Consider the following 16,327-nt stretch of genomic DNA (forward strand, 5'->3'; position numbering starts at 1 on the left):
TCTTCGCTCAGGCTTGGGAAAGAGATGTTCTGGATCCTTGGGCGCTAGAAATAGTCTCCCAAGGTTATTCTCTGGAGTTCAAGGGGCTTCCTCCAAGGGGGAGGTTCCACAGGTCTCAGTTGTCTTCAGACCACATAAGAAGACAGGCATTCTTACATTGGGTAGAAGACCTGCTAAAAATGGGAGTGATTCATCCTGTTCCATTAGGAGAACAAGGGATGGGGTTCTACTCCAATCTGTTCATAGTTCCCAAAAAAGAGGGAACGTTCAGACCAATCTTAGATCTCAAGATCTTGAACAAGTTTCTCAAGGTTCCATCGTTCAAGATGAAAACCATTCGAAAACTTCTTCCTTCCATCCAGGAAGGTCAATTCATGACCAAGGTGGATTTCAAGGATGCGTATCTACATATTCCTATCCACAAGGAACATCATCGGTTCCTAAGGTTTGCATTCCTGGACAAGCATTTCCAGTTCGTGGCATTTTCTTTCGGATTAGCCACTGCTCCTAGGATTTTCTCATAGGTACTAGGGTCCCTTCTGGCGGTGCTAAGACCAAGGGGCATTGCTGTAGTACCTTACTTGGACGACATTCTGATTCGAGCGTCGTCCCTTCCTCAAGTAAAGGCTCACACGGACATTGTCCTGGCCTTTCTCAGATCTCACGGATGGAAAGTGAACGTGGAAAAGAGTTCTCTATCTCCGTCAACGAGGGTTCCCTTCTTGGGAACTATAATAGACTCCTTAGAAATGAGGATTTTTCTGACAGAAGCCAGTAAAACAAAACTTCTAGACTCTTGTCGGATACTTCATTCCGTTCCTCTTCCTTCCATAGCGCAGTGCATGGAAGTGATAGGTTTGATGGTAGCGGCAATGGACATAGTTCCTTTTGTGCGCATTCATCTAAGACCATTACAACTGTTCATGCTCAGTCAGTGGAATGGGGACTATTCAGACTTGTCTCCGAAGATACAAGTAAATCAGAGGACCAGAGACTCATTCCGTTGGTGGCTGTCCCTGGACAACCTGTCACAAGGGATGACCTTCCGCAGACCAGAGTGGGTCATTGTCACGACCGACGCCAGTCTGATGGGCTGGGGCGCGGTCTGGGGATCCCTGAAAGCTCAGGGTCTTTGGTCTCGGGTAGAATCTCTTCTACCGATAAATATTCTGGAACTGAGAGCGATATTCAATGCTCTCAAAGCTTGGCCTCAGCTAGCGAGGGCCAAGTTCATACATCAACCATCAGGGGGGAACAAGGAGTTCCCTAGCGATGGAAGAAGTGACCAAAATCATTCTATGGGCGGAGTCTCACTCCTGCCACCTGTCTGCTATCCACATCCCAGGAGTGGAAAATTGGGAAGCGGATTTTCTGAGTCGTCAGACATTGCATCCGGGGGAGTGGGAACTCCATCCGGAAATCTTTGCCCAAGTCACTCAACCGTGGGGCATTCCAGACATGGATCTGATGGCCTCTCGTCAGAACTTCAGAGTTCCTTACTACGGGTACAGATCCAGGGATCCCAAGGCGGCTCTAGTGGATGCACTAGTAGCACCTTGGACCTTCAAACTAGCTTATGTGTTCCCGCCGTTTCCTCTCATCCCCAGGCTGGTAGCCAGGATCAATCAGGAGAGGGCGTCGGTGATTTTGATAGCTCCTGCGTGGCCACGCAGGACTTGGTATGCAGATCTGGTGAATATGTCATCGGCTCCACCATGGAAGCTACCTTTGACAGACCTTCTTGTTCTAGGTCCGTTCGACCCACTCCAGCTGACTGCTTGGAGATTGAACGCTTGATCTTATCAAAGCGAGGGTTCTCAGATTCTGTTATTAATACTCTTGTTCAGGCCTGAAAGCCTGTAACCAGAAAAATTACCACATAATTTGGTATATCTGTTGGTGTGAATCTGCAGGATTCCCTTGGGACAAGGTTAAGATTCCTAAGAGTCTATCCTTCCTTCGAGAAGGATTGAAAAAAGGATTATCTGCAAGTTCCTTGATGGGACAGATTTCTGCCTTGTCTGTGTTACTTCACAAAAAAGCTGGCAGCTGTGCCGGATGTTCTAGCCTTTGTTCAGGCTCTGGTTAGAATCAAGCCTGTTTACAAAATTTTGACTCCTCCTGGGAGTCTCAACCTAGTTCTTTCAGTTCTTCAGGGGGTTCCGTTTGAACCCTTACATTCCGTTGATATTAAGTTATTATCTTGGAAAGTTTTGTTTTTGGTTGCAATTTCTTCTGCTAGAAGAGTTTCAGAATTATCTGCTCTGCAGTGTTCTTCTCCTTATCTGGTGTTCCATGCAGATAAGGTGGTTTTGCGTACTAAACCTGGTTTTCTTCCAAAAGTTGTTTCTAACAAAAACATTAACCAGGAGATAGTTGTGCCTTCTTTGTGTCCTAATCCAGTTTCAAAGAAGGAACGTTTGTTGCACAACTTGGATGTAGTTCGTGCTCTCAAAGTTTACTTAGCAGCTACTAAGGATTTCAGACAAACTTTGTCTTTGTTTGTTGTTTATTCTGGTAAACGGAGAGGTCAAAAAGCAACTTCTACCTCTCTCTCCTTCTGGATTAAAAGCATTATCCGATTGGCTTATGAGACTGCCGGACGGCAGCCTCCTGAAAGAATCACAGCTCACTCCACTAGGGCTGTGGCTTCCACATGGGCCTTCAAGAACGAGGCTTCTGTTGATCAGATATGTAAGGCAGCGACTTGGTCTTCACTGCACACTTTTTCTAAATTTTACAAATTTGATACTTTTGCTTCTTCTGAGGCTATTTTTGGGAGAAAGGTTTTGCAAGCCGTGGTGCCTTCCATTTAGGTGACCTGATTTGCTCCCTCCCTTCATCCGTGTCCTAAAGCTTTGGTATTGGTTCCCACAAGTAAGGATGACGCCGTGGACCGGACACACCTATGTTGGAGAAAACAGAATTTATGTTTACCTGATAAATTACTTTCTCCAACGGTGTGTCCGGTCCACGGCCCGCCCTGGTTTTTTTAATCAGGTCTGATAATTTATTTTCTTTAACTACAGTCACCACGGTAACATATGGTTTCTCCTATGCAAATATTCCTCCTTAACGTCGGTCGAATGACTGGGGTAGGCGGAGCCTAGGAGGGATCATGTGACCAGCTTTGCTGGGCTCTTTGCCATTTCCTGTTGGGGAAGAGAATATCCCACAAGTAAGGATGACGCCGTGGACCGGACACACCGTTGGAGAAAGTAATTTATCAGGTAAACATAAATTCTGTTTTTATTGTATCCCTCCCTTTCTAGTGACTCTTCTGTGGTCTTCCACATCTTGGGTATTTCTATCCCATACGTCACTAGCTCATGGACTCTTGCCAATTACATGAAAGAAAACATAATTTATGTAAGAACTTACCTGATAAATTCATTTCTTTCATATTGGCACGAGTCCATGAGGCCCACCCTTTTTTGGTGGTTATGATTTTGTTTAAAAGCAATTTTTTTTTATTTCCAGTTCCTCTTTTTGTATGCTTTTTTTACTCCTTATTTTATCACCCCATTACTTGGCTATTCTTTTAACTGAATTGTGGGTGTGGTGAGGGTTTTTTTTATAGGCATTTTGAGGTTTGGGAAACTTTGCCCCTCCTGGTAGGATTGTATATCCCATACGACACTTGCCAATATGAAACAAATGAATTTATCAGGTAAGTTTTTAAATAAATAGTTTTTTTGACTAAACCTCAGGCAACTCTATACCTGTGTGTTATTCCTTGTTTCCATTTTCCTTCGGTTAAACGATTGGGGATTGTGGGTAGGGGAGTGACACTTAACAGCTGTGCTGTGGTGCTCTTTGCCTCCTCCTGCTGGGCAGGAGTGATATTCCCACTAGTAATTGATGACGTTGTGGACTCTCCATATCTGTAAAGAAATAGATTTATCAGGTAAGCATAAATCTTGTTTTTTTGTTTGTTTGTTTGTTTGTTTGTTTGTTTTTTTACATTCCAGTTGCTACATCTTAAAATCAGTTCCTGAAACAGTTGGGTAACAGTCAATTTCAATCTCTGTCCGTCAAGCTATCTTTCTGGGGTCCTTTTGAGACAGAAAAGTTTTTTTTTTTTCCAAATATCCTTTTGTTTGATTAATTTTCTTCAATAAATTAATAAATTAGATGTTGCCATGCTGACGGTTAATCAATGGATGTGGGTAACTGGCAAGCTGATATCCACAATACATTTGGTCCCATGGACCAGGTAGAGGATGACACTATTTCAACTGTTCTTCTACAGACATTGGAGAATAAATCGGCCATTATGCCAGAAGCTTCCCTTTCCAAACTATCTGAAAAAAACCCAAAACAAATAAAAGGTAGAACTACAGTGGATAGAAGTTTCCACAGATTCTAGTAAACATGGTTAGGGAGCAATGAAATGCGGATTTATATGCCAATACCCTGGTCTACAGTATGCTGCTCCTTTTGTGATCCACAGAGCTCCCAAGGTAATATGCAGGTTTATATCTGCAAATCCTCTTTGTTCCTTGTGAGATCCTTGGCACGGTATTCACACTGCCTTGAATGGGCCTGTCTATAAGAAGTAATTGTCTGCAGCTGAGGTAAGCAAAGTAGGCAAAGTTGATTGCAGTGCTATGCGTCTTCACATTCCACTGACTTTAATATGCCTGATTTTGAGTGGGAGCTATCAGTTGCTAAATCAACTAGAAGTGTATACTGAAATCTTTGCAAGCAGAATTTCATGAACAACTGGTAAAGGAGTTAGGAATGAGGAAGGGATAATCATGTAGTCTTCTTATAGGTAAAATGGGCCTGATATATTTGTGTCCACAACCTTGCATTTAAAAGGGGTTCTCAATTTGTAAGTATTGGATAGAATATAGGACAAGATATAGACATTTAATTAGTCTTTTATTAATTTTTCCCTCCTACCTCATCCTCTGTCATTTACTGAATTTGTTTGACCTATGTGAATACTGAACAAGCTTTTTTCTTTCTTTAAGGTCACAAGCTCCCCTAATTGCACAGATATGAACAATATCTGCCAGCCTATAGAATTTATTTCCAGGCATAATGTTGATGGCATGTTCACTTTTGTTGACCACCGTTGTGCAGCCACTGTGGGTTACCAGCCTCAGGTTAGAAACTGGCAAGCATTTTGGGCACTAGTGTGAGGCCAGAGGGCCACAGTGATATTGAATCACTAAATTATTTTCTTTCTTCGTGCTTGATAGTGTCCAAAATAATTTCCTTTTTCTCTTTAGGAACTCTTAGGGAAGGACATTGTTGAGTTTGCTCACCCTGAGGACCAACAGCTTCTTCGTGACAGCTTTCAGCAAGTAAGTTGATTAGAACATTTAAAGAGGTATAAATAGTATGATAGGAAAATTATCTACTGCAGTCCACTTGCAGTTCTCATAAAGGAGCCAGAAATTTGTTGTTGTCTCAGGGCAGACTTTAGTTATCTATGTTAACTCCTTTGCACACAGTAGTAGGGAGACTTTACACCCAATTAGATTCTGTAGTACTCGCCCCTTAGACTAAAAGAGCGTACACCAGGTAGGTAGTAGTTTCATTGTATCTACCAATGTAATTAGTAGTGCAACAAAATTCAGATTGCAATTTAAAACGTTAGTTGTTACCTGATAGCAGATGATTTTTTTTTTAAATAGCTATTAGACTTATTAATTCCATTCATGTGAAATGCTAGGGTTCTGCCATTCGCTTAGTGTTTTCACGTACCCTTGTCATAAATATATGGTTCTATTATAAGATTATCACATTCCGCCTCCTCTAATAGTAAGCCATTAATGCAGGATTCTTCTATTTGCACATTGTGTGCTTTTGGCACCTGAGATGATTATTGTATAGCATTCATACTTTCTATATCTCTAATCTCCTCCAAGCTACCATCCTGCTATTTAGATTCAGTCTCTCTAAAGGAGTTCCATGTAATTTACAGTACAGACTGTACCTCTGTTTTTGACCACCAGAGGGCTCATTGCAGTCTTAAATTTGAATGTTTCTGGTATGCAGTATTTTACTTAAAGGGACAGTCTACACCAAAATTGTTATTGTTCAAAAAGATATATTATGCCTTTACTACCCATTCCCTAGCTTTGCACAACCAACTTTAATTAATTTACTTTATAACATTTAAACCTCTAAATGTCTGCCTGTTTATAAGCCACTACAGACAACCTCTTATCACATGCTTTATTAGCTTTCCAAAGCAAGACAGCTAGCTCATGTGAGCCATATAGATAACATTGTGCTCTCTCCCGTGGAGTTGTGCATGACAGAACTAATTGGCTAAAATGCAAGTCAATAATTAATAAATAAATAAATAAATAGTGATGTGATAAGGGGACCGTCAGAAGAGACTCAGATACAAGCTAATCACAGAGGTAAAAAGTATATTGATATAACCATGTTGGTTATGCAAAACTGGGGAATGGGTAATAAAGGGATTATCTATCTATTTTAACAATAACAATTTTGGAGTAGACTGTCCTTTTTTGCTCCTCGTACTGGCATACTCTTGCTTTGATTCAGCTTTGTACAACTTTGTTCTTCCTCTGCAGCACTTCACTGCAGCTCCTAGTCTCAAGCACATGTCACTTATTTCCTGGTCTAGCAAATTAGAGTCTGAATGAAGTGATCCTAGAATTCCCCTCTCTACGTCTATACAGTTTCCTTCTCATGGTCATTGGTTTCAGAACCTCTAAGCTTTAAAGAATTAGAAGGCTACTTATCATATCGTGCCCCAAACATGATAATTTCATGCTTAAAACCAAGTATGCATTCTGCATAGAAGAATATTTAATTGAATATTAGTTTTTGTAATTAAGATTTACATGAAAATAGTATTTCCCATATAATCTCACAGAAGTACTTGTAAATATTTTGTTTCAAGCTAGATTATAAGCGTATCCATTCCAGACCTGTAATTGAGTAATTAGACTGATATACTGTATCTAATCTACTTAATGATACATTAGACTATCTTCTTTTTGCACTTGTATGTATTAGATCATTGCATTATTTACCTACAACTATGTGTGTAACACCTAGTTAAAATCAGCTTGAGAGCAGTGATGCACTACTGGGACCTACCTTTACAAATCTGATGAGGCAATGACAAGAGGCATTTGTGTGTAGTCACCCATTGCCAGCTAGCTTCAGTAGTGCATTGCTGCTCTTGAGCCTGCCCAGCCATGCTTTCAACTAAGGATATAAAGAAAACAAAGTACATTTGATAATATAAGTAAATTGAAAAATATTTTAAAAATGTTATGCTCTCTCTGTACTATGAAAATGTATTACGTTTTGTTTCCCTTTACAATCTTATAAATGTAAAATATCTCTAAAGAGGCGTTTTCAAGCGATTACATTTTTGTGTCTCACTAATGAAATTGTGAACAAAAACATATCTTAAAGGGACGGTCAGCACCACATTTTTTGTTGTTTTAAAAGATAGATAATCCCTTAATTACACATTTACCAGTTTTGCATAACCAACAGTTATAATAATACATTTTTTACATCTGTGATTACCTTGTATCTAAGCCTCTGCAGACTGCCCTCTTATTTCATTAGTTTTTTTGACAGACTTGCTTTTTAGCCAATCAGTGCTCACTCCTCTGTAAATTAACATGCATGAGCTCAATGTTATCTATATGAAACACATGATCTAACGCCCTCTTGGGGTGAAAAACTGTCAAAATGCATTTAGATTAGAGGCGGCCTTCAAGGTCTAAGAAATTAGCATATGAACCTCCTAGGTTTAGCTTTCAACTAAGAATACCAAGAGAACAATGAAAAAATGGTGATAAAAGTAAATTGGAAAGTTTTTTTTACAATTGCATGCCCTATTTAAATCATGAAAGTTTTTTTTTTGGACTTGACTGTCCCTTTAAGGAAGTGTGTCATTAGGGGTCAGGTGATCATCTAGACTCGTAATCTAAGTTTGTTACTTTTCCAGCAGATAGTGTACTGCACATCCAGCATTATACTTCAGTGCATAGTGAATTGTTACAGAATAGATATTTATGCTTCTGTACTTGTTTAATGAACTTGATATTTTATTTACAATACTACTATACAGGCCTCTTTTATATGTATTTTTTTTATTGCAGCCTTTAGCTTTATTTCTCTCTCTTTTTCTTTTCAGGTTGTTAAGTTAAAAGGGCAAGTCCTGTCTGTCATGTTTAGATTCCGGGCTAAAAACCGAGAGTGGCTTTTCATGAGAACCAGCTCCTTCACTTTCCAGAATCCGTACTCAGATGAGATTGAATACATCATTTGCACCAACACCAATGTCAAGTATGTCAGTATGATTACCACGTTATTCTTTGTCTCATTGCGTGTCGTAGGTCATGCTGCATACACCATATATGGACAGTATATGTCAGATATTACAGTCTCAATTAATATTCTATTAATTGCTATGTAATTATGTAAATCCTTTATAGCTGTCCCTATCTGACCTTATGTAAGTTACAACATGGCAGTAACCATTACTCTTTGGAATTAAAACTGTACACATTCTTTGATATTTAAACAACTATTTTTTTTTTTTTAATAGATCTGCATATTTTTTTCAGGTTCATCACTTTGATTTGAGTTGCTTTAATACGTACAGAAATGTTTAGTGTTTAATGTTTTTTCGTTAACTTATATACTGTGAAGAGGTTGTTTTTTGATTTTGATGGCTGATAAAAAAAAGGTTGATGTAGTCTACCTGGTTACATATTTATATTAATGCATCCTCTTCTGTAGAATAGTTCTTTGGTAAACATGAGACTCCTTTCATCTGATTTTCAAAACATACTTTCTAGTTCTGGTTCATGTCTCTCTTCTTGCTTACTATGAGCTTAAAGGGACATGAAAACCCCCAAAAAATGATTCAGATAGAGAATGCAATTTAAAACAACTTTCTAATATACTTCTATTATCTAATTGGTTTCATTCTCTTGGTATGATTTGTTGAAGGAGCAGCAATGCACTACTGGTTTCAAACTAAACACATGGGTGAGCCAATGACAATCTGTATAAATATGCAGCAACCAATCAGCAGCTATAAACTAGATTCTTTGATGCTCCTGAGCTTTCCTAGATAACATTTTAGCAAAGGATAACAAGGGAAGGAAGCAAATTAAATGCAAGTAGTAAATTGGAAAGTTGTTTAACATTGTATTCTCTATCTGAATCGTGAAAGAAAATTTTTGGGTTTCATGTCCCTTTAATGAATTACCCTAGAGTCAGCACAAGTAGAATCATACTCATAACCTGTACAAGAATGAGACATGGAGGGCAAATGCCTTGTAAAATGGCCATTATAGGGAACAATGTATTAAAATGGCAAGCTCATTGCGCGTTTACTTATTTGCATTTCTTGCACTCTCTCTCTTGAGATTTTACGTTTTGAGATACAATTTCTGATCTGTTTTGAGTATCAAGTGGCATATACATTCTGCATATAATTATTAAAAAAATGTTAAACTTTAAGAAATCCTTTTTTTTAATATTTATTTTATTGAGGTTGTCAGCAAATACAATAGTAAGTGACCGCATAACATAAAATAATGAGTAACAAGTATAGTTACATTGTTATATATTAAGTTACAAGGATTCCTGTTTTTAAACAATATGGCATGTGTCCGGGTCAAGGAGATTTAGAACTATGTAGTATTGGAACCTCATTTTACATAGCCTATAAATTCTGCCAAGATTGGCTTAAAGGAGGAGAGCTAGTTAGGCTAACAGTCACTTTTCGACTTTTAAAGTATTAAATGTAGGCTAATAAAAGGACTAGTGTAGCTTATATTACAATATATAACTATGTGTTGTTATAATAAACAGTAAAAAAATATATACTAACCACTTAAAAGTGAAATAAGTTATCACAGCTTCAGTGGTGTCTTTCCAGTTATCAATGCCCATTAGACCTATAGACGTGGGAGAGGGAATAGATAAAAGGTTGTATTAAACACAGTAATTGCTAGATAAACCGCTCTACATGTCTCCAGGTAAGATCAAAGGTATCCGAATACAATTGTTAGGGGGGGGGGGGAAGCTTCTGGGCAGTCAAATGCGTTATATTCTAGAAGTGTATAAAATCTGTACAGGGCTGAAATATGGATATAAATGGTACTGCATAAGACAGATATGGCTTAATTGCAAGGCTGACCTTGAGGGTTCCATAAGCTGTATAGATCAATATGCTACAATGAATAAAGTAACAAAGAGCATTAACTGAGTGAGCAGTAAAAGTGCCCAGGTTGTGTTTGGCACTGTAAATAATATGCTAATCATAATAAGCTGTACCTAAAACATAATTAGGAACTATTAGATTGCTTCATCCATTAGACAACTACCCAATAAGAAGTTAAATATGATCTGAGAAATTAATACTTGCTAGACCACATTACAGATTCTAAATTTTGAAAAAGGCTAAACATATCCACTTATATAAAAAAGAGAATACCTAAAAGCAATTATAAATATGTTTCAGCAAGTAGGCATAATACATAAAATATAGAAGTGCTCTGAACACAATACATAGTGAACATTATAGTAAGATTTCAGTTTGAATATATTATTATATGTGTAGATCAAATGAGACAACCAATAGGCCCACGATACCCTATACAGAGAAATCAGCAGCATAGAACAGAGCCATAGCACATCTAAAGAACATTTCTGTATGCTATATAGAAACATAACACTAAAAAATATAAGTGATTCAGAATGAACAGGAATAGTGCTTAAAAAATACCTGTACTAGCAGCAAATATTAATGCTATACATATGAAAAGATGAAAAGTTAGCAATTCTCTGTTGGTACTAAAAGGGATTGATCTAATAGAAGCATAAAACAATGAACATCATAAACCTAAAGTGATGTGTGTGATTGTATAAGGGGCAATCCTACCAGCCAGTATGAAAAAGCAAGGGTTCAGACCTAATGTAGTCCTCATATATACTGCAATCAGCATGTTTCTTAAACAGTAAAGTTAAGCAGAATGATGGACAATGTGCATGCAAATAATGTTGACATTAGACATAGCACACTCATTCGTCCACAATATCACCCTATTCCAGGTAGTCCTGATTGCCACCAAGATAGCAGGCATAAGTTACCAACGATTTAAATCTGTCCTTAACAAGTACGTGCCGTTGCACAGAGGTAGAGACCATGAGTCTCCGTAACTGCGTCTTGTAAAATTTCTCCTCTACCATCTTCTCTATCTTTGTGGTGCCAAGCGAGAAAGAAAAGTTCCAGGGGTTCTCTTCTATCTCCTAGGTTTCATAGTGACCGCCACCATAGCCTTTTTAGGTTGAATTGTAAGCTGATATATGCACAACGGCTTAAAGAGGGATTCAGCACGCGGTTCCCCCGATCTCCTTGTTGGTCCCACATAATGTAATTGAGCCACATGGCGCAGCCGCCAGCCGATGTTGGGGCCCTCTGACATCAGCACCAACAAACAGCGCACCGGTTTCCTCGCCTCTAGCCACCTCAGGGTAACATACAGCTGAAGACTGACCAAGTGCGACTTGTAACATTTCTGTAAATTCTTCTTGGTACTTTAGCAGTTCGGCACTAAGCTCCATATCCGATATATATCAAACAGGTGCAGAACATAAGTTTACTCTGGCTCAAACAGTGCACCAAGGCACTGGGCAACAGCGATGACTCAAGGATATGCCACTTTCCTTTTTTAAATTTAAAGTTAATTTAGAAAAAGACATCTATCACTGTCTAGGAATATCCGAATTGGAGAAGCCTGGATTAAACAAATATATTTTTTTCATGTAAGTGGCAAGAGTCCATGAGCTAGTGACGTATGGGATATACATTCCTACCAGGAGGGGGCAAAGTTTCCCAAACCTCAAATGCCTATAAATACACCTCCCACATCACTCATACCTTAGTTTTATAAACTTTGCCTCCTGTGGAGGTGGTGAAGCAAGATGTGCTTGATTTTCTTCTGTGAAAGGTGCTTCTAAGCATTTTGAAGCCCAAATTCCTCTCAAAGTACAGTGTTTGTCTGAGGGATGTGAAGGGAGTATTGCCTGATGACACCACGTTTTCACCTATGGGAAAATCTATTCTAAGGCTCTCTGTAAATTGGTCACAGGGATTCATCTGTTGCCTCCCTTTACAGATCGACAATATACTCTTGTACCATTACCTCTGCTGATATGTTTCAGTACTGGTTTGGCTGTCTGCTATATGTGGATGGGTGTCTAATGGTAAGTATATATCATTTTTAAGACACTCTCAGCTATGTTTGGCAGTTTATATTATAAAGTTTTATATGTATATTGTATATTTCTCCAACATTGTCCATATAGCTCCCCCTCTTGCTCTGCCCCCCAGTCATTCTTTGCCGCTCTGAACAAGTAGCATCTCCACGGGAATGGTAAAGAGTATGTGGTGTTAGTTGTAGTTTTTTATTCTTCTATCAAGAGTTTGTTATTTTAAAATAGTGCCGGTTTGTACTATTTACTCTAAAACAGAAAAGGATGAAGAGTTCTGTTTAAAGAGGAGTATGATTTTAGCAGCAGTAACTAAAATCAATTGCTGTTCCCACGCAGGACTGTTGAGCCCAGAGAACTTCAGTTGGGGGGAACAGTTTGCAGACTTTTCTTCTCAAGGTATGATCAGTCATATTTCTAACAAGACATGTTAATGGTAGAAGACTGTCAGTTTTCCCTTAAGGGGTAAGTAAGCCATTTTCTTAGACTCATAACAGATTAAGGCTTACAAATGGGCTATACACTGGTTAACACTATTGTGGGCTAAATCGATTGTTTTATTTCATATTTTAATGGCATTTAGAGTGTTTTGTGCACTTTAAAGCACTTTTGGGAACGTTTTTTTCACCTGGCATTGAGTTAGACTGCTATTTCAGTCAGGAAGGCCCCTTCACTCTGGTATGCAGAGGAAGGAGGCCCCGTTTTCGTGCCTCAGTTGCGCAGTTTACTTCCATGGCAGTGCATGCAGCTTCATGTGAGGGGTCCTGTGGCATACTAAAATGGACTCTGGAAGGTTTATTTCATTGCTGAATAACTCTCAGGGAAGGTAAAAAGCCGCAGCAAGGCTGTGGCTGTGATTGTAGTGTACTAAAATTGTCTAATTGAACAAATAGCTCCGGTTTGCTCATTTTAAGGGTTAAAGTCTTGAAACTTGGTGTGCAATACTTTCAGGGCATTAGGACTCTGGGGTAAAAAATTTGTAAAAAATCGGACATTGCCTTCATTGTTTTTCAATATATCAGAAATAAAGTGTGCCTGTTTATTATTTAAAGGGACAGTAACGCTTTTCTTTAAAAACGCTTTTATTGCATTATTAGCCTGCCAATTTCTGTCTAACATGTCTATACCTTCAGATGGCTTATGTTCTGTGTGTATGAAAGCCAAGGTGGTTCCCCCAATCAATGTTTGTGCAAATTGTGTCATAGCGTCCAAACAAAATATGGATAGTACTGCCACATTGAATAAGATTGCCCAAGATGATTCTTCTAATGAAGGTAGTGGGGATAGTTCCTCATCCTCTCCTTCTATGTCAACACCAGTTTTGCCCGCGCAGGCGATACCTAGTACATCTAGCACGCCAATGCTTGTTACTATGCAACAGTTTACAGCAGTAATGGATAATTCTATAGCAAATCTGTTATCCAAACTGCCATCCTACCCTAGAAAGCGTGACAGCTCAGTTTTAAATACAGAAGATGAGCAGGTTGGCGCTGAGGACAATTTATCAGTTATACCCTCACATCAATCTGAATTGGCAGTGAGGGAGGGCCTGTCTGAGGGGGAAATTTCTGATTCAGGAAAAGTTTCTCAGCAGGCAGACACTGATGTCGTAAAATTTAAATTTAAGTTAGAACATCTCCGCGCCCTGCTTAAGGAGGTCCTAACTACTCTTGATGACTGTGATTCTTTGGTAATTCCAGAGAAATTGTGCAAGATGGACAAATTCTTAGAGGTCCCAGTGCACGCTGATGCCTTTCCGATACCCAAGTGGGTGGCGGATATAGTGACTAAGGAGTGGGAAAAGCCAGGTATACCTTTTGTTCCACCTCCTATATTCAAGAAAATGTTCCCCATTGTTGACCCCAGAAGGGACGCATGGCAAACGGTTCCTAAGTTTGAGGGGGCAGTGTCAACGTTAGCTAAGCGCACAACTATTCCTATTGAGGACAGTTGCGCTTTTAAAGATCCTATGGATAAAAAATTGGAAGGATTGCTAAAAAAGATATTTGTTCAGCAAGGTTTCCTGCTTCAACCAATCTCGTGCATTATTCCTGTCACCTCGGCAGCGTATTTTTGGTTCGAGGAACTAGAAAATTCGCTCCAAAAAGAGACTCCATATGATGAAGTCATGGACAGAATTCACGCACTAAAGTTGGCTAATTCTTTTATTTTGGATGCCGCTTTCCAATTGGCTAAGTTAGCGGCGAAAAATTCAGGGTTTGCAATAGTGGCGCGCAGAGCGCTTTGGCTAAAATCCTGGTCGGCGGATGTGTCGTCTAAGAATAAATTGCTTAATATTCCTTTCAAGGGTAAGACCCTTTTCTTTCATGTAATTAACAAGAGTCCATGAGCTAGTGACGTATGGGATATACATTCCTACCAGGAGGGGCAAAGTTTCCCAAACCTTAAAATGCCTATAAATACACCCCTCACCACACCCACAAATCAGTTTTACAAACTTTGCCTCCAAGGGAGGTGGTGAAGTAAGTTTGTGCTAGATTCTACGTTGATATGCGCTCCGCAGCAAGTTGGAGCCCGGTTTTCCTCTCAGCGTGCAGTGAATGTCAGAGGGATGTGAGGAGAGTATTGCCTATTGAATGCAGTGATCTCCTTCTACGGGGTCTATTTCATAAGGTTCTCTGTTATCGGTCGTAGAGATTCATCTCTTACCTCCCTTTTCAGATCGACGATATACTCTTATATTTACCATTTCCTCTACTGATTCTCGTTTCAGTACTGGTTTGGCTTTCTACAAACATGTAGATGAGTGTCCTGGGGTAAGTAAGTCTTATTTTCTGTGACACTCTAAGCTATGGTTGGGCACTTTATTTATAAAGTTCTAAATATATGTATTCAAACATTTATTTGCCTTGACTCAGAATGTTCAACTTTCCTTATTTCCAGACAGTCAGTTTCATATTTGGGATTATGCTTTAAATTTTCATATTTTGTCTTACCTCAAAAATTTGACTTTTTTCCCTGTGGGCTGTTAGGCTCGCGGGGGCTGAAAATGCTTCATTTTATTGCGTCATTTTTGGCGCGGATTTTTTTGGCGCAAAAATTCATTTCCGTTTCCGGCGTCATACGTGTCGCCGGAAGTTGCGTCATTTTTTTGACGTTATTTTGCGCCAAAAATGTCGGCGTTCCGGATGTGGCGTCATTTTTGGCGCCAAAAGCATTTAGGCGCCAAATAATGTGGGCGTCTTATTTGGCGCCAAAAAATATGGGCGTCGCTTTTGTCTCCACATTATTTCAGTCTCATTTTTCATTTGCTTCTGGTTGCTAGAAGCTTGATGTTTGGCATTTTTTTCCCATTCCTGAAACTGTCTTATAAGGAATTTGATTTATTTTGCTTTATATGTTGTTTTTTCTCTTACATATTGCAAGATGTCTCACGTTGCATCTGAGCCAGAAGATACTACAGGAAAACCACTGCCTGCTGGATCTACCAAAGCTAAGTGTATCTGCTGTAAACTTTTGGTAGCTATTTCTCCAGCTGTTGTTTGTATTAATTGTCATGACAAACTTGTTAAAGCAGATAATATTTCCTTTAGTGATGTACCATTGCCTGTTGCAGTTCCCTCAACATCTAAGGTGCAGAATGTTCCTGATAACATAAGAGATTTTGTTTCTGAATCCATAAAGAAGGCTTTGTCTGTTATTTCTCCTTCTAGTAAACGTAAAAAGTCTTTTAAATCTTCTCTCTCTACAGATGAATTTTTAAATGAACACCATCATTCTGATTCTTTGGACTCTTCTAGTTCAGAGGATTCTGTCTCAGAGATTGATGCTGATAAATCTTCATATTTATTTAAGATGGAATTTATTCGCTCTTTACTTAAAGAAGTACTAATTGCTTTAGAAATAGAGGATTCTAGTCCTCTTGATACTAATTCTATACGTTTGGATAAGGTTTTTAAAGCTCCTGCGGTTATTCCAGAAGTCTTTCCTGTTCCTAATGCTATTTCTGCAGTAATTGCTAAGGAATGGGATAAATTGGGTAATTCATTTACTCCTTCTAAACGTTTTAAGCAATTATATCCTGTTCCGCCTGACAGGTTAGAATTTTGGGACAAAATCCCTA

At 38.9% G+C, this 16,327-nt stretch overlaps 1 protein-coding gene across 1 annotated transcript in view; it reads left to right on the forward strand.

Moving 5' to 3' along the window:
- ARNT (aryl hydrocarbon receptor nuclear translocator) overlaps window positions 1–16,327 on the forward strand; it is a 382,463-nt gene that overhangs the window by 232,280 nt on the left and 133,856 nt on the right. The window contains exons 11-13 of the mRNA XM_053705500.1: window positions 4,980–5,114; window positions 5,241–5,315; window positions 8,150–8,301. Coding sequence (XP_053561475.1) covers window positions 4,980–5,114; window positions 5,241–5,315; window positions 8,150–8,301 — 362 coding nt within the window. The remainder of the gene's footprint in view (window positions 1–4,979; window positions 5,115–5,240; window positions 5,316–8,149; window positions 8,302–16,327) is intronic.

The sequence above is a fragment of the Bombina bombina genome, chromosome 1 (assembly GCF_027579735.1).
Source record: "Bombina bombina isolate aBomBom1 chromosome 1, aBomBom1.pri, whole genome shotgun sequence".
NCBI lineage: Eukaryota > Metazoa > Chordata > Amphibia > Anura > Bombinatoridae > Bombina > Bombina bombina.